The sequence below is a fragment of the Suncus etruscus genome, chromosome 15, assembly GCF_024139225.1.
Source record: "Suncus etruscus isolate mSunEtr1 chromosome 15, mSunEtr1.pri.cur, whole genome shotgun sequence".
Lineage (NCBI taxonomy): Eukaryota > Metazoa > Chordata > Mammalia > Eulipotyphla > Soricidae > Suncus > Suncus etruscus.
This window is the reverse complement of record NC_064862.1, coordinates 39,262,829-39,285,361: the sequence shown is the minus strand read 5'-3', so window position 1 is coordinate 39,285,361 and position 22,533 is coordinate 39,262,829. Positions and strand designations below refer to the sequence as shown.

General features: G+C 35.9%; 1 protein-coding gene across 1 annotated transcript in view; it reads left to right on the top strand.

Annotated features, from left to right (window-relative positions):
• Positions 1-22,533, top strand: part of RYR2 (ryanodine receptor 2) — a 685,578-nt gene that overhangs the window by 453,922 nt on the left and 209,123 nt on the right. Inside the window, exons 34-41 of the mRNA XM_049789034.1 lie at positions 427-586; positions 1,102-1,188; positions 4,245-4,471; positions 5,468-6,272; positions 11,681-11,881; positions 19,039-19,144; positions 20,917-21,060; positions 21,894-22,167. Of these exons, the coding sequence (XP_049644991.1) occupies positions 427-586; positions 1,102-1,188; positions 4,245-4,471; positions 5,468-6,272; positions 11,681-11,881; positions 19,039-19,144; positions 20,917-21,060; positions 21,894-22,167 (2,004 nt within the window). The remainder of the gene's footprint in view (positions 1-426; positions 587-1,101; positions 1,189-4,244; positions 4,472-5,467; positions 6,273-11,680; positions 11,882-19,038; positions 19,145-20,916; positions 21,061-21,893; positions 22,168-22,533) is intronic.

The following is a 22,533-nucleotide window of genomic DNA, read 5'->3' as shown; positions in this document are numbered from 1 at the left end:
ACATAGAATTTTCCTAAGGATTTTTATACTGCTTGGAAACTAATGTTTCTCAGAACAAGTAGTTAAAAAAAACTAAGAGAATGAAATCACAAATTTTGACGAATAAACTATTTTGAGCCTCAGAAAAAGGTCCAGTTTGGTTTGAGTTTTTGGAGGAAAGGTGCAGGTCAGATCTTACGTGGTTGTAAACTTGTCAACCTGTCTCCATTAGGTGTGAAATTTAGGACCTGTAAGACCTGATTCAAAACATCTACTGTAGTCAATGGAGTTTTGCTCAGAATCACAGAATTGGGCCCATTTTGCACCTCTCCCATTAAAGCATGAGCTTGTTGCTTGCGCAGCATAATTTAGGTTTAGTTTGCAAGAAATACATGCTTTTCTTTCTGTTTGTACAAAGATTTAAAAAAATGTTCCCTTGAAATTTAGCATCAAACGCAGCAACTGCTACATGGTGTGTGCAGGCGAGAGCATGAGTCCTGGGCAAGGGCGTAACAATAATGGACTGGAGATTGGTTGTGTGGTGGACGCAGCCAGTGGACTGCTCACGTTTACTGCTAATGGCAAGGAACTGAGCACATACTATCAGGTATGTGGTTCGGATGGGACTGGCTCCTGAGGAGCAAAACCTTTAGTGGTCTATTAAAGAATAGCAATAAATAGAAGAAACTTAAAATAGAACTAATGAATTATTTATTTGAATTCAATTTGAATAATTTACAGAATAAACTGTCCTTTCCTTTTGAGTGGAAACAGCAGGTAGAGAATTTGCTTAGCATGCAGGCTACCTGGGTTCAGTTCCCAGTATCCTTTATGGTAAACCCTGCCAGGAGTGATCCTTGAGTATGGAGGAAGGAGTAAGCCTTCAGCAAGCATAGTATGTTGCAATCCCCCACCCAAAAGAAGTTAAAAAATAAACCCTAGTACTTGTCCTCAAAAATATTAAGCACAGTAATGAACTGAAAAATCCAAGCAATTATAAAGGAAGGGTATTCATATGAAAAGAAAAATCTCTGATCTTCAGTAAACTATTTCTAAGTTTTTATGAAGGAAATATTTTCTTTGTGTTCCTTTTCTTACTAATACTAAATTCGTATGTTTCAGGTTGAGCCAAGTACAAAGTTATTTCCTGCAGTTTTTGCACAAGCTACCAGTCCTAATGTTTTTCAGTTTGAGTTGGGAAGAATAAAGGTAAGCTCATTTTTGGTGTTACTTTGGGATTATTTTTTCACTTTTAAAATTTCTATGAATTAATATTCTATTTATATTTGAGTATTAGTTCATTTTACTACTTGTCTACTTATATTATTTTTCTTTTTAAATTTAATTAAATAAGTGGTTTACAAAGTTATTGATAGTTGAGTTTTAGGCATATAATATTTTTTAAATATATTTTTTATTTAAGTAACATGATCGTATTTGGGTTACAGTCATAACCGGAACACCCCCCTTCACCAGTGCAACATTACCCCCTCCCCCCTTCCCATCCTATGCCTGTTTTCGAGACATGCATTCTATTACAGTAATTTGTTTTTAAGTTCAGTAAGTTGTATTTTTTTCCTTAAAGGATAAAAGTAAAAAAAATATAGTAAAGGTGTGATAGTGGCAATCGCCAGTGTTTGCATAGGTCCAGAAAAATGGAGAAAATGGGAAAAAAAAATCCTTGACCTGATTACAAAAAGGCCTCACCCCAGAAGTTTATTGGCAGAAGACAGACTCTGGGTTCCAGGCATATCAGTCTATCCAACTCCAGTAATTCTAGGCACATAATATTTTAACCACAAATCCTATCACTAGTATCTTCAGAGCTCCTGTATTCCACTGTTCACTCCTCCTTAACTTCCCTTTGTTACACCTTGCCTGCCACCTTGTCAGCAACATTAAAAGTGTGGTGGTTTCGGGAAGATCTCCTCTCCTGTTTTCAGTGTAGTTGAATCAGTTTTTTGTATGTTCAAATCATTACAAATTTATATGGACAAATCTATGCAAATCTTCCACATCACCTGTATAACAAAGCCCTGACCCCTGTTTCCTCATTACTTCTATTTCTCATCCTCTTCTTTCTCTTCTTGATTTCTTTTATTCTCTGTCATTTTCCACTAGGCTTTGGGGTCAAGTGAGATCTAGGCATAACCTCCCTTTACTGTTAGACTTCCTCATACAGTTGTTCTTTACACACAGGTAAAGGATAATCATATGTTTACTTTTCTTCTTGCTTACTTCATTGTACATATCTTCCAATCCCATCCAATCTGCAGCAAATTGCATGATTCAATTCTTCTTTTCCATTGCATAGTATTCCATTGTGTATAGATGTCACATTTTCATAAGACATTCATCTGTGGTTGGACACCTAAATTGATTTCATAACTTAGCTATGGTACTCATTGCAGTAATGAATAAGGTGTGCATACATTCTTTTGAATGAATTTTTTTGACCTGGGGTAGATATCCAAAAATAGAATAGCCAGTTTTATTGCAGCTCACTTAGTAGTTAATTGAGAACTCTCCATACAATTTTCCAAGGGGACAACATTCTCACTAGCAGTGGATGAGTTCCATTTCACCACATCCCTGCCAGCACAGATTGTCCCTACTATTTTTGACGTGTCATTCTCTGTGATGTAATATAATATCTAATTGATCTCATAATTTGAATTTCCCTAATGATAAGTGATGCTGAGTATTTTTCATGTGCCAATTGATGATCTGTTTATCTTCTTCTAAGGAATATTTGTTAATGTTACACTGCATTTTTATAAGATTTTAATTTTTTGTTGATCTTTGTGAATACTTTATATATCCTGGATTTCAAGCCTTTATCTAAAGTGTTGAATGAGAGCATTTTTCTCATTCAATTATCTGTTAGCTGTCTCTTCATTTTAGCCCATATTTCTTTTGCTATGCAGAAACTTTAATTTTATGTATCCCATTTGATTATTTTCAGTTTTGTTGCCTTTACCAATGTTATCAGATCATCAAAGAACAATTTGTGGTTAGAATCTTGGAGCATTCTGTCTATGTTTTGCTCAGTGAACTTAATAGTTTCTGAATCTCTAGGTCTTTGATTCAGTGTGAATTACTTTTGTGTAAAGTTCTATTATTGTCTGTTCACTTATAGTGAGGAATTTTTTCCATCTTTTGTTCATTTATATTAAAGCCCTTTTCCATCTTCTTTTGTATGTATGGTGTTGTTATGCAGATCATCTTCCAGCTCACTGATTCTATCCTTATCACCTCTTACTCTGCTGGTGAGGCCATCCAGCGAGTTTTTTATTTTATCTACCAAGTTTTTCAGTTCTGTTATCTCTGTTTGAAGTTTTTTTATTTCTACTTTCATATCCTCTTGAGCATCCAAAATATGTATATTAAAGGTATAGTAGAGCAGAGTGAATATAAAGTTATTTTTGATTCAGGTTTACTTGTTGATCAGTCTCTGATGTACCACTGGACTCTACAACCTAAAATAAAGTCATGAATGGTTGAACACTTTAAGGGTAGAAGAAGCAAACAACAAGTAATAGACAGCCAGAGAGAGAGAGATACATACACAGAGAGAATCAGAATCATAGCAAGAGAGAAAGAAAGGAAGACACAGAGAGTGAGCTCTTATCATTGTTAAGATTTCTGTTTTAGGAAGTTTACAGTAAAGAGAGCTAAGAATTGCTAGATTTCCCTAAGGATCCTGCTTGATAAAAAAAAAAAAAAGGAAACTGGGGCCGAAGAGATAGCACAGCAGTAGGATGTCTGCCTTGCAAGCAGCCAATCCAGGATGGTGGTTCGAATCCCGGCATCCAATTTGGTGCCCCGAGCCTGCCAGGAGCGATTTCTGAGCACAGAGCCAGGAGTAATCCTTGAGCGCTACAGGGAGTGACCCCCTCCCACCAAATAAGGAAACTTGGTTATGTTTTGTATGCCATAAAGCAGTGGTTTATGACTTTTTAATATCTGTGTATCAGCATGGGTCCATATTCCAAGGGTTGAAACCACAGTCATAGAGGACAAGGGAAAGAAACATCCCCCAATCTATTTGACTACTCAGATGCCCTACATATTGTTTCATGTCTTCTTGTTTATCCTTTTAGAAGTTCTTCAACCCAAATTCTACTCTATGTATTGACTTTACTTTGATGAATAGTAAATCCTACTTCCATGACCCTTTTTGTGTGTTTAGAAGTATAGTTACTACATTGTTAACTCCAAGGGTTATTCTAACTTAATACTTTTTCTTCTTACCCACTCCCTAGAATGTGATGCCACTTTCTGCAGGGTTGTTCAAGAGTGAACACAAAAACCCAGTGCCACAGTGTCCCCCTCGTCTCCATGTGCAATTTTTATCACATGTCTTGTGGAGCAGAATGCCCAACCAATTCTTGAAAGTGGATGTCTCTCGGATCAGTGAACGGCAAGGCTGGTTGGTGCAGTGTTTGGACCCTCTACAATTCATGTCCCTTCATATCCCAGAGGAGAACAGGTTCGTCATGTGTGTCCTTTAATCTCTCACAGAAACTCACTGAAATAGTCACTGTCCAGGGCTGCAGAGGAGGCAGTGGAGAAATAAATTGAGAATTAAAAATATTTCATTTCTGGTACAGTGGGTAGGCTGTTTGCCCTGCATGTGATCGGGAATAGTCCCTCATTCCCTATTGGGTCCCCTGAACCTGTCAGATATAATCTCTGACCACAGAGTTTGGAGAGAGAGAGAGAGACAGACAGACAGACAGAGACAGAGAGAGACAGAGAGAGACAGAAACAGAGAGACAGAGACAGAGAGAAACAGAGAGAGATAGAGAGAGAGACAGAGACAGAGACAGAGAGAGAGCTTATTTGAAATCCAGAAGACTTCAGCAATGAACCAGAGTTTTATTTATTAGTGAAAATCAAAGATTTTATTTGGGGACGCTATTCAACTGCACTTTTGGGAACATCATTTTAGCAAGACTTTTAAAGGATCAAAAGTGGCTAAGAGGGGCCAGAGCGGTGGCACAAGCTGTAAGGCCTTTCCCGCACTAGCCTAGGATGGACCACGGTTTGATCCCCCAGTGTCCCATATGGTCCCCTAAGCCAAAAGGATTTCTGAGCGTATAACCAGGAATAACCCCTGACCATCACCTGGTGTGACCCAAAAACCAAACCCCCCCCCCAAAAGAAAAAAGTGGCAGAGAGGTAGCAAGATATCTAAGCAGAACTCTCTTTTATAAGCAAAGAAATACAATTCTTTTAAAAAAGAGAAAGAAAAACCAAAAGCGAAGGGTGCCTGCTTATTTGGGTAGTGATAAACTGCCCTTATGAAGCTAAAGATGCCAGTTGTATGAAATGCTCATACAATTCAATTATTAGATGTTTCCTCCATTTATTTTTATTCCCTGATCTGAGTCATCTCCACAATAGGTTTCTCCTCTGATACAGGATATATATTTTTAAAATTCTATACTCAGCCTCACTACCACTACCTTTCTCTCTTTCATAGATCTGTTGACATATTAGAATTGACAGAGCAGGAAGAACTGCTGAAATTCCACTATCACACTCTCCGGCTCTATTCTGCTGTCTGTGCCCTTGGAAATCACCGGGTGGCCCATGCCTTGTGCAGCCACGTGGATGAACCTCAGCTCCTCTATGCCATTGAGAATAAGTACATGCCTGGTTTGCTGCGGACTGGCTACTATGACCTGCTGATTGACATTCACCTGAGCTCCTATGCCACTGCGAGGCTCATGATGAACAATGAGTTTATTGTGCCTATGACCGAGGAGACAAAGAGCATCACCTTATTCCCAGATGAGAACAAAAAGCATGGTCTTCCAGGGATTGGCCTAAGCACCTCCCTCAGACCCCGGATGCAGTTTTCTTCTCCTAGTTTTGTAAGCATTAATAATGAATGTTACCAGTACAGTCCAGAATTCCCATTGAACATCCTTAAAGCCAAAACCATACAGATGCTGACAGAAGCTGTTAAAGAGGGAAGTCTTCATGCCCGGGACCCAGTTGGGGGGACCACTGAATTTCTTTTTGTACCTCTCATCAAACTTTTCTACACCTTGCTCATCATGGGCATATTTCATAATGAGGATTTGAAACACATCCTACAGCTTATTGAGCCCAGTGTGTTCAAGGAAGCTGCCACTCCAGAGGAGGAGAGTGAAACTCTGGAGAAAGATCTGGGCACAGAGGACTCAAAGCAGGAAGAAACTGCAGATGAAGAAGCCAAAGCAGGCAAGAGGCCCAAGGAGGGCCTGCTCCAAATGAAGCTGCCAGAGCCAGTTAAATTACAGGTAATTAAAATATGTATAATTTTCATAATTGCTAAGCAATAAGATATCAAGTTGTTCCTTTGCCTCTTTTCCTCTCTGTGTATTTGTGTTTCTTATAGCTCTTCATATATAAATTTTTCATTGTATTAGGATCTATCTAGTTTGACTTTTTTTCCTTATTGATTTCTTTATTTAAGCACAGTGGTTACAGAAATGTTCATAGTTGGGTTTTCAGTGAATGTAAACCGCTCTACCAGTGCAACTTTGCTGTCACTAATATTTCCCATTTTCCTTCCCCTAGCTCCCTGCCTGTCTCTGGGCCAGGTTTTATGCTTCTATCTCTCACTACCACAGTCATGGTAGTTGTGACTTTTTTGACAGAATAAACAAGTGAAGGGTGGCTTCAATACAGTGGATAATGCATTTGCCTTGCACATGACCAAATAAGACTCAGTTCTCAGCATCCTGTATGGTTGGTCCCCTAAGCCTGCCAGAAGTAATTTTTGAGTGTAAAGCAGCAGTGACTCTTAGAATATGGCTAATTATGCCTAAATAAATAAATAATAAATAATTAGTGAACCAAATGATTTCTCATATTGAGTCAATTGGTGACACAAAGCTTTTTCTGTGAGGTAGTTTCCTTGGTTAAATATCTATCTATCTTGCATCTGCAAATATTGGTTTTGCAATATCTGCAAGATATTGGTTTTGTTTCTATATGTATGGGTATATGTATTTGTATATGCAAGTATTTGTATATATTGGAAGGAAGTATAAGAAAGGGAGTTTTGTTCTGCCAGTTCTTCTCCCTCATCTTTTTTAATTGTTCCATCTGTCCTCTTATTTCTGCAGATGCATATTTTGACTTTTTGTTTTGTTTTGTATTGTTTTGGGCCAGTGGCACTCAGGGGTTACTACTGGCTCTGTGCTCAGAAATCATTTCTCCTGGATTGAGAGACCCTATTGGATGGTGGGTATTGAACCCATGTCTGTCCTGGGTCAGCTGCATGCAAGGCAAACACCCTACTACTGTGCTGCCACTCTGCCACTCTGGCCCTGACTTTCTTTCTTTCTTTTTTTTTTTTTTTTTGTTGGGCCACATTTGGTGACATTCAGAGGTTACTCTTGGCTAATCACTCAGAAATTTCTCCTGGCTTTGGGGACTATAAGGGATACCGAGAATTGAACTGTGGTGTGTTCTGGGTCAGCCGTGTGCAAGGCAAACGTCCTACATTTTCTTTTTTATAATTGAAACAGCATGAGATATGCAGTTAAAAATGGTTAATGGTCGAGTTTCAGTCATATAATTTTCTAATATCCCTATCTTCAGCTGTCCATTTTCCTGCCACCGCCTACAGTCTACATCCCCCTATTTAGTATCGATATTTTTTTTCATTATGCCTAAAATACAAAGAATTTCTTTTTTTCTCTCTACCCTCTCCTATCTTTTTACTAATCTTCTAGCAATTGTTGACTGGTAGTTGTCCATGTTCTCACCCAAGAAGATTTATTTCCTACATAAAGAAAGAATCAAGACATTGGTTTTCAGTGTTTCTTCAAATTGTGGGAGAGTTTTATAAATACCTCTTTGGTTGCTTCGGGTCAATTTGATATTATTTACTAGAACCCTTTCTGAACACACTTTAATTCTTCATTTCATGATACTATTTAGGTCTTACTCTGAGCCACATACTAGGTGTTGGAAGAAGAAAATAGATATGGTTCCTTATCTATTTGTTTGCCTGTTTCCCCTTTGTGTGTGTTTCTGTCTCTACCACCCACCCACAGATCCTCTTTAAATTTTTTATCTTCTTGGCACCTTTTGTTATATTATCAAAAGTGAAAACAATTTTAAAAATAAAACAGTATGTTTTATTTTCAATTGCAAAATTTCTTTTGCTTGTTTTGTTTGTGGGAAGACAATGTTTATTGTTGAGTGTCTAAGCCAATCAAGGGGACACTCTTCATAAACAGTTTGTTTTCATATGTAATGATAATGTATATATTTATATATGGTTATACATAAGTATATACATAAATATACATAGCATATTTAAACATTGCTTTATATAAGCCAAATGCAGTCATTTCATGTGAATTATTAAAAATGTTTGTGGAAGTGTGTAAACAGTATGAAATATTCACAGCTGACTGTTTTGTGGTCCTGTCAACAATAGAAGGTTAGAAAAGGAAGTATTTTGGGGCCGGGCGGTGGCGCTAAAGGTAAGGTGCCTGCCTTACCTGCGCTAGCCTAGGACGGACCGCGGTTCGATCCCCTGGCGTCCCATATGGTCCCCCAAGCCAGGAGCGACTTCTGAGCGCATAGCCAGGAGTAACCCCTGAGCGTCACCGGGTGTGGCCCAAAAAACCAAAAAAAAAAAAAAAAAAAAGAAAAGGAAGTATTTTAGGCCCCATTTCTAGAAGATGAAGCAAGATGAGAGAGATCACAGGATGAGCTATGAGCCATTTTCATTCAAATAGATTCAGATATTTTGGTGGCTCTGACATCTCTAAAATTTTTGATCTATATTAAGCATGTCTATAATCTATATTAAGCACTTCTTTTAATCTATGTTAAGCACTTAAAATTAGATTAACATTAGTTATTTATTCAATAAATAACTATTATGTAAACAATAGTCCCAGAAGTTTATTGTCTAATGAGGAAATATACTGCAACTTATGTATTACATTTTAAGTACCTGAAAACTAGTGGGGTTAAGTGAAAGGAAATAAACAATGGATTTCTAGTAGAAATAAATATTCAACTGAATTACAGTGATAGAATTGTGGGAAGAAAACAACAAAATTAAAATCAGATTGGTGACCTGGAGATTGTAGGGATGAAGAAGAATCTTAATAATGCTCTAGGAACTTTTTGCACTGGTCACATGCATATTCTGTTCTGGCAGAAAAAGTCCAGTGTGGCTGCATTTTAACAAGCTAGGGATAAAGATATGTTACCCAGAGGACAGTTTATGCAGATCTAGCTGTTTTCTAAAGCCATTCATTTTCTTTTTTTTTGGGGGGGGGGTGGGTCACACCCGGCAGAGCTCAGGGATTACTCCTGGCTCTATGCTCAGAAATCACTGTTGGCAGGCACGGGGGACCATATGGGTGCTGGGATTTGAACCGATGAACTTCTGCATGAAAGGCAAACACCTTACCTCCATGCAGTCTCTCCGGCCCCAAGCCATTCATTTTCTTTCTTTTTTTTTTTTTTTAATTTCTGCTCTGGTTTTGATTATTTCGTGTCTTCTGGTTGTGTTTGGGTTTCTTTGTCAATGCTGTTCCAGCTCCTTAAAATGGTCCTTTAAGCTGCTAATTTTGTTGTTTTCCTCTTTCCTGACATAGGATTGTATTGTTATGAGTTTCCCCCTGATTACTGCTTTTGCTGTGCCCCACAGTTTTGACAAGTTGTTTCCTCATTGTCGTTTGTCTCAAGAAATCTTTTAATTTCTTCTTTGAGTATCTCTTTGATCCAGCTGTTTTTGAGCAGCATGTTTTTTAATCTTCAGGTGTTGGGATCAGTTTTGTTTGCGCAAATAGTGCAAGTTCATTTTTGTTTGAGAATGACTTTAGTCTTCCCTCCCATATGAATGAGAGTTTTGCTGGATAGTGGACTCTAGGTTAAAAATCTCTTTCATTCAGTTCTTTAAATATGTCATTCCACTGTCTTCTTGCTTGAAGTATTTCATATGGGAGATCTGGTTTGATTCTAATGTTCATTCCTTTGTATGTGAGGGTTTTTTTCTCCCTATTGCTTTAAATTGATCACCTTTCTCTTTGTTTCTTACCATTTGAATTACTATGTGTCTTGGAGTTGGTTTGTTAGGGCCTATTTTTGTTGGGGACTCTTTTAATGTCCTGGATTTGCTCAGATGTGTCTTTCCAGAGGGTGGGAAAATTTTCCACTATTATCTCCCTGACTAATTGTTCTTCCCCTTTCCCTGTTTCCTCCCCTTCTGGTATACCTACAATTCTTAGATTGTTTCTTTTGTCTTTGTTCATTAAATACTGGACTTTTACTTCCAGTGCTTTTCCTTCTATTTCTTTGTTGGCTTCTTTGTTGTCTTTTGATTGCAGTTTATCTTTGAGTTGTTCTATGTGATTCTTGAGCTGTGCGATTCTGCTCTTCTGGCTTTCTACGGTTTTATGTATTTAATTTAATTTTGTTTGTATGGAGTCTTTCATATTTTGTAGGAGTTCTTGTTTAAATTGGTCCATTTGTTCATCTATTGATTTATTGTAGTCTCTGGCCAGTGTGTCTTTCATTTCTTCTAGCATGGCTTGGAATTCTATTCTTTTTTTTTTATCTTTATTTAAACACCGTGATTACAAACATGATTATAGTTGTATGATTACAGTCATGTAAAGAGCACCCCCCCTCACCGGTGCAACATTCCCACCACCAATTTCCCAGATCTCCCTCCTCCCCACCCCCCTACACCTGTACTCGAGACAGGCTTTCCACTTCCCTCATTTATTCACATTCTATGATAGTTTTCAGTGTAGTCATCTCTGCAACTGCACTCATCACTCTACGTGATGAGCTGCATAGCCATTCATTTTCTAAATGAACTTCAATTTCATTCTAAGTCCAACTTCCCATTGAAGAATTTTAGTACTATAATTTTATTTTAAAACTCAGTGCACCGGCTGTGACAATGGGTGGTGGGATTGGCAACTGAGAAGAGAGAATAATCTAGACAATCTAAAGTTAGTAAACTGTTACTCTCATATTACCTAGGGGCATATTGCCTATTTTGGGTTAGATGAAAGCAGCGGAAGCAAGGGAATTGTCTCTAGTAGCAGGTAACACTATCATGGATTTTTGTCACATTAATATTAAGTGTACTTAAGTGTTTCATAAATTTGGAAAATGCTTAAGTAGCAGTCATATTTCTGTGATGCACTTCAGTTAAATATTATTCTGTTAGGAAAATATCTAATCATTTAATGACCATGCACTTAATTTAAGACTTACTTAGCTTGCATCATGGACAAAAATCTAGAATTAAAGTAACAAATCAATGATGCCTTCAGCAAAAAAGCTTTCATTATCTTTCTATGACCTAAGTAAGGCTTAGAGTGTAAGATGTATTACTTTATTTTTTATTCCAGTAATCACCCAGTTAAATTATTTTAGAAAGTTGTTGTTATCAATGATGAAAAATCTTTCTGAGAATATCCCTGGAAAACTTATTTTAATTTAGCATTGACCTTCAGAGAGAGGCTGGGTAATGGTCACCAATGGGAAAAAATTGATTACTATGAGTAACAACACTTATTTCATGCTGTGCTTATACAACATCAGAAATTCATAAGTGAGAAGAGTTGGCAAGTAAACATGTTGTCACAATTTTAATTTGACATACTAAAGGAAGATTAAGGAATTTAATCTTGCGCTTCTTTAATAATCTCTTTAGATGTGTCTCCTACTTCAGTACCTCTGTGACTGCCAAGTCAGGCACCGGATAGAAGCCATTGTGGCTTTTTCAGATGACTTTGTAGCAAAGCTCCAAGATAATCAGCGCTTCCGGTATAATGAAGTGATGCAAGCCTTAAATATGTCAGCTGCATTGACAGCCAGGAAAACAAAGGAATTTAGATCACCTCCTCAAGAACAGGTATAAGATACCATTATTATTTTTTACTTATTTAAAATTGTTCAATTCTTCTTCTCTCTATCTTAACATGTTATTCTCCAGCTACATTCATGTTATAGGAGGTAACTGTATGATTCCAACAATTACATGATATTAACCATTCCTTGAACTTGCATAGTATTATATATATTTATTAAACCATCATTCTTCTTTCATCTCTCATTGTACATCTGTTAAAGAGGAAGGCTGTGGAATGGAAAGGAGCCTGAAGACTCTTGTGGAGAGATGTTAGTACTAGTGGTGGAATTAGTGTTTGAACATTGTATGCCTGAATTTCTGCTACGAAAAACTTTGTAAATCATGGTGCTTTAATAAAATATAAAATTAATAAAACTTTTAACCCATTTAATACATATACATGCTGCAGAATTATGCGATGTGTTTCTTTTCTGTTTTTTTTTTTTAAGTATCTGATTTGGTTTTGTTTTCTTGGTCTCACTAAAGAACCTATTTAACTACTTTAAAGAACTGGGAAACATATTACATTCTACCAAGTATAACATAAACACTTTGAGAAGTATAGTTTGTGGTTTTATTAGGTAGGCTCCACAAGTAAACTCAGTGCCTAACTACATGTGAATGATTTTCTTTGACTAATGTGGTGCTAGTCAGTCAGAACGTTTGACTTCCAGGACTTCACAGTTTTTTTGTTTTTGTTTTTATTTTTGTTTTGGGCCATACCCGGTGATGCTCAGGGGTTAGTCCTGGCTATGTGCTCAGAACTTGCTTCTGGCTTGAAATACCATATAGGACACCAGGGGATTGAACCACGGTCCATCCTAGGTCAGATGTGTGCAAGGCAAATGCCTTCCACTGTGCTATCTCTCCAGCCCCAATACATTACAGTTTTTACAAAATGATCTAAACTAGGTAACAAAATTTAATATTTTTATCTAGAATAAAAAATAAATTGCTGCATAACTAATTGGGTTAGTTGCTTTCAAAATAAAAGATTAATTCCTAGGAGAGAGAAAGAGTTCAGGTGTTAGGAAGTTTACATAATGTGGCCCACTCTGGTTTAATCCAGTTTAATTCCCTGCTAGCGTGATCAAAGCAGATGCCTTACTGCTTGTGCCACCACTCGGGCCCCATGTTTTTATTTATTTTATGTTTTTACTTTTTATTTGGTGTCTCCTACCCCATAAGGAACAACAAATTGTCACTCTATCAGAGTGACTAGAAGAATAAACTCTTTTTCCTCTTTTCCTCACTCTTTTTGATCACCTCCAAACATAGACCCACTTAAGGTGCAGTAAGTAGGTACATTCATGAAACAGAATATTCTACTCTAGTGATGTGAATTTTCTAGCAACTATTTCAGGATGGAACTTACAATGTTAGAAATTCCCAACATGTAGTTTTGGTGGTTGAAGTGTATAAATGACAGATCTCTTTTACCCAAGATATCTTCAGATGGAAGTGTGCAAGAACTAATTGAAGAATTTACTTTATATCTCTAGAATATATATCATTGAGAAAAGGAACAGGTAATTTTGCTTATTTCTATAAGCAGTATCCCAAGCAGAGATAAACCCAGCAACTCCTGGTTTGACTTCATTTTAAAACTACTATTGGATGACTTTTACTTCATGGAGAAGGTGGAATGCATGTACCTTTTCTTTTCCTTTTAAATACAAATCTCAGCCTGGACATTAAATAAATGAGAATATAAGTAGACTAAAAGAGAGACAAAAGGAGTGTTCGGAACTGGAAACTTGAGGAGCAAAATGGTGGTAATTCCTTGTGGTTATATTTTATTTCGGTTTTTTATTTATTTTTTTTCCACCCCTGCTTTTTTTTTTTTTTTTTTTTTTTCCTCAACTATATCAGAATGGAACCAAAAAAGCTGGCAATCAGAAACTCCAGCAAGCCTAGGCAAGAAAAGTTGCAGCAAAACTCTTCAATGACTATTCAAAGAACCATGAAAACTGCTTTTCTAGCAGTTTAGAAGACTTTTCAATAATGAACTTTACTTCTCCATCTGAAAACAATAATTATTTTATTTTATTATTTTTTTTTTACACCAATCATCTGAGTGGGGAGTCTTGACATAACTGTTACTGGGCTATTATTCAGAGTTATTCCATCTAGGATTTAATTTGTTGGAATTTTACACTGACTGATTCTGAGGCCAACTGTTTCTGAAGTGACTCAAAGTAATGAAAGAGAGAAGTGTCAGTGCATTCTTACCCTTTCATCCTGGGTATATCAATAGAATGAAAACTGAAAGCCTAGCAGAGAACTAGTTGTATCTCCAATGTTGTACAGCAAACACTATGTCTCCTTCCCTCCCTCTACTGGTACTTACTTGTGGAACAAACGAGAAGCCCAAACCCTTGATTACTTAGTAATGTTAGAAGATACAAGTTTGAATGAGTCAGTCTCTCAACTTACTACCCTAAATGTCCAAAATTTAACTAGAATTCACACATTATATATCAAAGACAAAAGAAAACTTGGATTAAAAATGATAATACATAATAATTCTGAGGCAACAAAGTTGTTAAAATACACTGACAATATTTAATTAAATCAGCTATCAATAATAACAAAGAATTTTACCCTTTGCAATTTATTCTTTGGAATAACAGTAAAGAAGGAAGTATCAGGAGAGAAATAGAAGATGTGAAAAGATGCAAATAGAAATTTTACATCTGTGATGCCAGGAAAGTTTCCTCTCGATTGTGTGTGAGAAAATCAAGCCACTGTAGCTAGCAATCTTGGTATTTGCGCGGGTTATAGGTCAGGGTCTTAGGATAGAGTCTCTAGGTTCTAGAGGTTCCTATCCATCGTTGTTGTGTTCAGTCTTCCGTAACACTTGCTCCCTGTTTTCGTTCAGTCCCTAAGCCAAAGCCTAGGATATTATGGATCCAAAGGTTCTGCTCAGTCTCTGTTGTACAAGTTGGACCTCTGCAATAAGACATCTGGTTGTTGTTGTTTTTCATGTGTCCTGGGCTACAGCCTAGGGTAGGGTTTTCCTTATTAGTCCCAAGGTAGGTTCTGTTCAGTCACGGTTCTCAAAGTCAGTTTTCTGTTATTGGTGCTCTTATTTTTCACAGTTCAAAGGACAATAGCCCTTCTGATTTCCATTTAGTGTTAGGTGATGTGATAGGATAGCCTGGTCTTAGGTTAAGTTTTCCTTTCCTCGTTGTCATATCAAAACTGGCACAAATTGGTGCCAGAGCAGTGTTATAAATCTCCCAATGGAGCTTAGTTCCTGGTGGTGTTGCCTGGAGCTGTATTATTTCTACATCGGGGATCTGCGGTTTGGGATTGGACTAACACTGTCCAATCTCCTGGGGACTGCGTTGTATCCACATAACACATGATCAGGATGGGAGGCACCCTTCTGCTATAAAAAGTGAGTTCTTATCCCTAGAAGATAAGATCTTGTTTCTGTGTCTATGGTTTCCCCTTTTTTTACTGTGCCCATACAAAAACGTATGGTGTAATACTGTGTTTCTGGTGCTATTCTGGGTAAGTATGACAGGCTGCACACACAGTCTCTGTCGTCTGGTTTTGTTCTGAGCTTTTATCCCAGTCAAGGCCTTTTGTACCAAGCAGCACCAAAAATGGTAAGGATAGAGAAAAAATATATATTAAAATAGAACAAATAAATAAAACTGAGTTAAAAAGAAAAGGTATTCAAATAAAACAAGTGGTGGAGGAGGCTACCTGTATATTTAGGAATACACATCTTAAAATGTATTGCTATACAGGTATTGAGCTTCCATAGGCAATATAAGACTCCCAATTAGGTCTTTTGATATATTCTTGTGGGGAGTAAAAGCCAAGGTACTTTTCGTATCACAGGCCTTGGAATTGAGTTTAAGAGATGCTTTACTGCATTATGAGACCACACAGTGTCTTTGAGCTGGGGGTTTTGCTGAAGCTGATTCCTGTATCGTGCAACAATCCACGATTTGGTGGGGGTGAAAGGGGCAATCAGGCATGAGTCGGCAGGCTTGCTGGTAGTAGTTCTTTGACAAAGCATGAGAACGGAGACCCAGAGGGTGTCTTTCACTGAGGAGCTGGAAGGTGGTCCGTTGGGGCAGGATTTTCTTGCCTATATTCATCACATTTGAATTATCTCTGTGTAGCCTTAAATATTTAGGGAAAATAAAAAGAATTTTTTTTTCAAAAAAAAAAAAGAAAAGAAAAGAAATTTTAGATCTGAACAATACATAACAAATATAAAAACCCTAGATGAGTTGAAACAATGAAAAATATAATTTAATCAAAGAAAGGACTTGAGACATAACTACATGAAAAATAGAAAACTGGAAATAAAAAATTATCCCTAGGACAAGTGTAAACATTACAGTAACCTAACAACATGCTGAATAGTTAGATCAAACAGAAGAAAAATATTCAAAATGCAATGTTGAAGCATCTTGAATTTTATAAAGCTCAAAAAAGAAAAATGTTTAAAATGCAATTTTGAAGCATTTTGAATTTATAGAGTTCAAAGAAGATATCCTTACAAATATAAATGAAGATGTAGCAGAGTCAAACAAAGGCAAAATCTTAAAAGAACAGAAGAAAATAAAATGGGAGAAAATGGTGGTAGTACACCAACATTTTTTTAGATATTGAAAAATAATAGAACACTCAGGAAATAAGATTATAGAACAACATCACATGTATTAAATTTGTATAAATAGAAGACATTTTTATTTTCTTTCTTTTGGGTTATTTGACAGTTGAAGTAAACAGTATAAAGTAGTATAGTCTTAGTGGACTTTATATTTTAAAGAAAAAAATAAAAGCCATAAAATATGAATATTTATGTAGTCTTTCAAATCATGAAAAGACTGATCAGCAAGAATTAAGCGCAATAGAAATTGTTATAAACTAATAGGATTTTTTATTGTTGTTGTTGTTCATTTTTGTGTTTGTTTTTGACCTCCTAAGTGGTGTTAAGGAGGCCAATATTTCCATCTATGTTTCAATGCAAGTACCTGAGGATTCAGTACTGCTTTGGCCCTGGGATACCAGAGATTAATTGACCCAGTAGTGTGTGGAAAGCCTACAAGGTTACACCTGCTAGTGCTGTGGAACTATTTTTTGGTGAATGGAATCAAATTGCTGAACTATCTCCTGGCTCAAATATAACCCCTCCTCGCAACTACTTATGGAATGGTTACAAAGATGTTCTATAAGCTGGGCTATAAATTGTCCTAAATACATTTAAAATAATTTTTTCATACAGAGCATTTTAGCATGGTAGAGTCAACAAAGAAATTAATAACAAAAACATAACATGATAGTCTCCAAAAAATAAGATATATAGTATATTTTAAAACAATATATGGTTTGAGAACAAAGTTTCTTGAGATATTTAAAAATGCATTGAACAGAAAAATGAGAAAATATAAAATTGGTGGAAATGGCTAACACATTGTAGGAATGTATGTGTATGATATTAAATAAAATATTAACAAATGAAAAAAATTTGCAAGTAAATAAGCTGCTAATCAGATAACCTAATGAAAAAAGAGCAAATAGACCCAATGAGCACAAAGAAGGCTATAAAGTAAATGGGAGCAAAATAAAATCAATGAAACTGAAAACAGGACAATGATTGAAAAATACTAGATTAGAGAGGTAGTACTGAAATTAAGATGTATGTCTTCTATCAGTTGACCTGTGTTCAGTTCCCCTAAACTGCACATATTTCATATTCCTTTGAACACAATCAAAAGTTATCACTGAGCACAAAACCAAGAGTAAGTCAGAGTACCTCTGAGTGTGGTCTAAAAGCCAACCCATGAGACAAAAGGGAAAAGATCAATGCATTCAAAAGCTGGTATTTTAAAAATGAAAAGAAGACACTTTTTGAGTTCTCTAATGAAGAAACCTTTAAAAGGCCAAGAAAAAGAAAAGAGATAACAAATTACCAACACCAGGAGTGAAATGAAACATCACTAAAAATCTCACAGATATCAAAAAGATATTATACAACTATATATTTTGCATGCTGTTTATTCCAGTTCAGTAACATTTTGAAATTAAACTAATATAGAAATGAGCACAGATTAATGGTTGCCAGAAATTAGAGACTGAAGAAAATAGGACTGAAGTGAGCCTGGTTATCGAAGGGTGACAAGATCTGGTCCGAAAGTGATAGAATTTTTTTCTGTTTTGTCTTTATCAATTTTAATATATGAGTTACAGTACTATTCAAAATGTATGATGTACAAGATGTTACCATTGGCTGTAAACAGGGTAGAGTGTGCAAAGGATCTCTTATTAATTCTTAAAATTCTTATTTCATATTAATTAATTTGAAGGTACAATTATCTCAAACAAAAACTTCACAAAAACTCTAGAAAAAAAAACCATTTTTTAAAGAAAAAGTTATGGAATACCATACACATTTACCTATACATGCACTACTTTAGTGTCTAAAAGCAAACAAATAGAAGAAAATTTATTGTGATCTATTTAATTGCACCATTAATGTTAGCAAACATTTATCCATTTATTCATGGTACAAATGATTTTTAAATTATATTTTAATATTTCCTTTTTACTGCTGCAGTCTCAAAAATTAGTTCTTTATGGGGCCGGAGCAATAGCGCAGCAGTAGGATATTGGCCTTGTACGTGGCTGACCCAAGGAGGAGTGTGGTTCAATCCCTGGTATTCCATACGGTTCCCTGAGCCAGAAACACTTTCTGAGTTTATAGCCAGGAGTAACCCCTGAGCATCACCGGTGTGCCCCCCCCTCCAAAGTTCTTTAAATATCCATATAGTATGAGAAATCTTTAGGAAAAATAGTAAATAGTAAAGTAGAAGTAAACCAAACATTTTCAAAACATATATTTTAGCTGATTTAAAATTTCTCAATATATAAAGATCTAAAATATTGTGGGATTAGAAAAATGAAGTAAATTATGTGACTATTTTGTAGCAGGTTAAACTTTGAATTTTTTTATTTTCTTTGTGAAATTTGTTGAAGTAAGTACTTAACAATGTATTTTCATTGGTCAAATAATAATTTATGAATACACAAACCCAAATTTTGTGCATCTTTATTTTTTTCTCTCTTCTGATTTTGCATTTCTTATACCTCTTTGTTCTTATACACATTTTGCTATTTTCCCAAATTTCCAGATCAATATGCTTCTCAATTTTAAAGATGACAAAAGTGAATGTCCTTGTCCTGAAGAAATCCGAGACCAACTTTTGGATTTTCATGAAGATTTGATGGAACATTGTGGTAAAGTCTCTTTGTTGTTATTGTTGTTGTTTGTTGGGGGAAACAACACCCGGTACTCAGGAATTACTCTTCGCTCAACATGTAGGAATCACTCTAGGCTGTGCTCAGGAGACATTATGGGATGATGGGGAATCAACCCTGGTCACAATATTCAAACACCTTCCTTACCTGCTCTACTAGCTCTCTAGCCCCTAATTGTGTATTTTAATATACATAGACAATACTAAAGTAAGTAATAATGTGAATACTTTCACAATTACTATATGCCTGTCAGAAATTTAGAGAGTGGCAAGCTGGAAGCTGGTTAATAAATATTATGTGAGAGGTCAAAAGGATAGAGAGCTTAGAGAGGCAGTGAAAATATAGTAACTGTGACCAAATGTTTATTTTTTTTTCTTTTCATTTTCTCCTTAATGTCAGGGAATGGAAAGGGGTAGTGAGGACATGCAACTGTGTAAGTGCATTGGCAGGAATGTGTCTAGTTGATTTAATCTAAAGAAATTTTATCACAAACATTAAAAATTTTCAGTCAGGGGGCCGGGCGGTGGCACTAAAGGTAAGGTGCCTGCCTTGCCTGCGCTAACCTTGGACGGACCACGGTTCGATCCCCCGGTGTCCCATATGGTCCCCCAAGCCAGGAGCAACTTCTGAGCACATAGCCAGGAGTAACCCCTGAGCGTTACTGGGTGTGGCCCAAAAACCAAAAAAAAAAAAAAAAAATTTTCAGTCAATTTTATGGCCCTGCCTTGGAAATTTAGGATTAGCTTGGGAAAGTAATTAATATTTTCAGAAATTCTTCAATATTTCAATATTTAGGAAATTCTTCAATATTGAAAAGTAATATTTCAGAAACCCAAATCTCTGAAGAGCTGCAAATTTATCTCCTTTTATTATACATACATTTACATTGGAATTTATGACTCTTTCTCTCTTAATGATATAGTGTGCATATGTCTATTATCCAGTGAAAGTATAGGAGTCATCTACTTCTTTAATGACACATGAAGTGTCACTGGTATTATTAGTTATTTTAGTAAATAGTAAAAGCACCACCTTAGATAGTAATTCAATTTGTGATTAAGAGCCACTATCTGAAATAATTGCTAGAAAGTTATGCTACTCACAACTCTCTAAAATTAGGATTTATTGCTTTAGAAATAAAACATCTTTAAGCATGTTTTCTTTCTCATAGTTTACATAGTTTATATTTATGCCTAATAGGCACGTGAAAGTTACAAGATAGGGTAGAATGATAGGGTTAGGCAGAGTGTGCACAGATAGTTTTTTAAGGTCAAACTAAGTAGTGTTATTGATTGGACCTCCAAAGTCAAGATCCAAATGTTTTTCTTAGATTTCTGGTAGTCCTGACCCCAAAGGATTGGGGGAAAGAGAAAAGAAAATAGTCGATTTTTTTTTTTTGCCTTGTATTATAATGGCAGCATTATTTTCAGTCAACAGTTCTCACCTGAGGCCATCTGGCTCTCTGGACACCCCCAAGATATTCCAACAAGGCTCCATGTGAGAATTTCCTAAATAGGTGACATCAGAGCAAGACTAGGAATTGGTATTGGAATTGGTAGACTGGTCTGGAGGGCATAGGAAGGGCACTTTAGCTAGAAGAAAACACTTTAGCCATTATAGGAGAACTTTGAGAAACACTGCTTTAATTTATAAATGAAAAATTGTAAGAGAAAGCCTGAGAAGATTTATCCTAAATGTGTGTTATAAATACAGATACTTATTTAAGCATTTATTTTTCTTCTTTATATTAGGGATCGAATTGGATGAAGATGGGTCTCTGGATGGAAACAGTGATTTAACAATTAGAGGACGCCTTCTGTCCCTGGTAGAAAAGGTGACATACCTGAAGAAGAAACAAGCTGAAAAACCAGTTGAGAGTGACTCCCAGAAGTCCTGTAAGCAGTACGAAAGGGCACTGGCAGAGTGACTCAGCTGCTGACACTGATGCATCCTTTGAACTAATAATGTTTTAGATTAACCAGTGAGAACACTGAGTGTGCACTTCCAAGAATAAAATTCTTAACTAGATGTCGCTAGCTGCAGTAATAGACATCAGAACAGATTGAGAAAGAAAGAGCAATATAAGGGTGGATGGACTCCCAACAGAACTGAAAACTTAGGTATTTGAAGTCTATCAAGACAAAGTATTAAGGGAAGAATGTAGCCTTTGTTTCTAAGTAGTATGCTGTTGCTTTTCAGATAGTATTGCATCTAGTGAAAACCTTCTATAATTAGCTATTTCAGTATCTATATTTTGATTCTAAAGTATTTGCTGAAGTATTATAGATTCCTACTTTATCTATATTCTCCTTAGCTAACGGGTTGATAGCTGAGACTTGATAGCAATAAAAATGGGCTAGTTTTAAATGAGATGCTCCTCCTGAAAAGGTTCAAAATAGGCATTTTTTCCTTCTGAATCAAAATTTATATTGATTGCTTATAGTTGTTTTGAAAGAAATTGGTTATAATTGATAAAGATTTGATAATTGTATTATATAGTGAATTTTAAGGAAAATTTTGTATGTTTATCTATGCCTGCTCATAAGTCTCTATTGACATTTATAAAATATTTAAATAACAGTTATAATCTTCAAATGGTATTTGTAGGCTTTCTATTCCTATACAAATACAGATGTCAGTTTGGGGTGATGAGATATGCAGTTGAAATACTGAGCTGAGTCTTTGCTTACATTTTCTCTCTTTTAAAATATTTGTACTGCTTTTACAGCTACTCTTCAACAGTTGATATCAGACACGATGGTCCGATGGGCTCAAGAGTCTGTCATTGAAGATCCTGAGTTGGTGAGGGCCATGTTTATGTTGCTCCATCGACAGTATGATGGAATTGGGGGTCTGGTTCGGGCTCTGCCAAAGACCTACACTATCAATGGTGTTTCTGTGGAAGATACCATCAACCTGCTGGCATCTCTTGGTCAAATTCGTTCTCTGTTGAGTGTGAGAATGGGGAAAGAAGAAGAAAAACTTATGATTCGTGGATTAGGGTAAATTACTTAACAGTTACAACCATTGTTTTTTACTTTCAATTGTTTATATCACAGTACTAATACTGCAGGTACATTAATATTATTGGATAAAGGATTCTAAAATAGTTAAGTAGTAAAAGCAAGTTTTTTGATTACTTTCAAACATTTGGTTGTACATATATTTTAATATATACAAATATATAGTATTCATACAAAATATTATATAATATGTATAATAATATATAATATATACATGTATAATATCTAATACAGGAAAACTCATCTTATGATTACAACTGTGTCTTGAAAGTTGAAAGATTTTTTTGGTTTTTGTTTGTGTTTTGCTTACTGCCATCCAGTATTACAGAATGGGTTGAATTACTT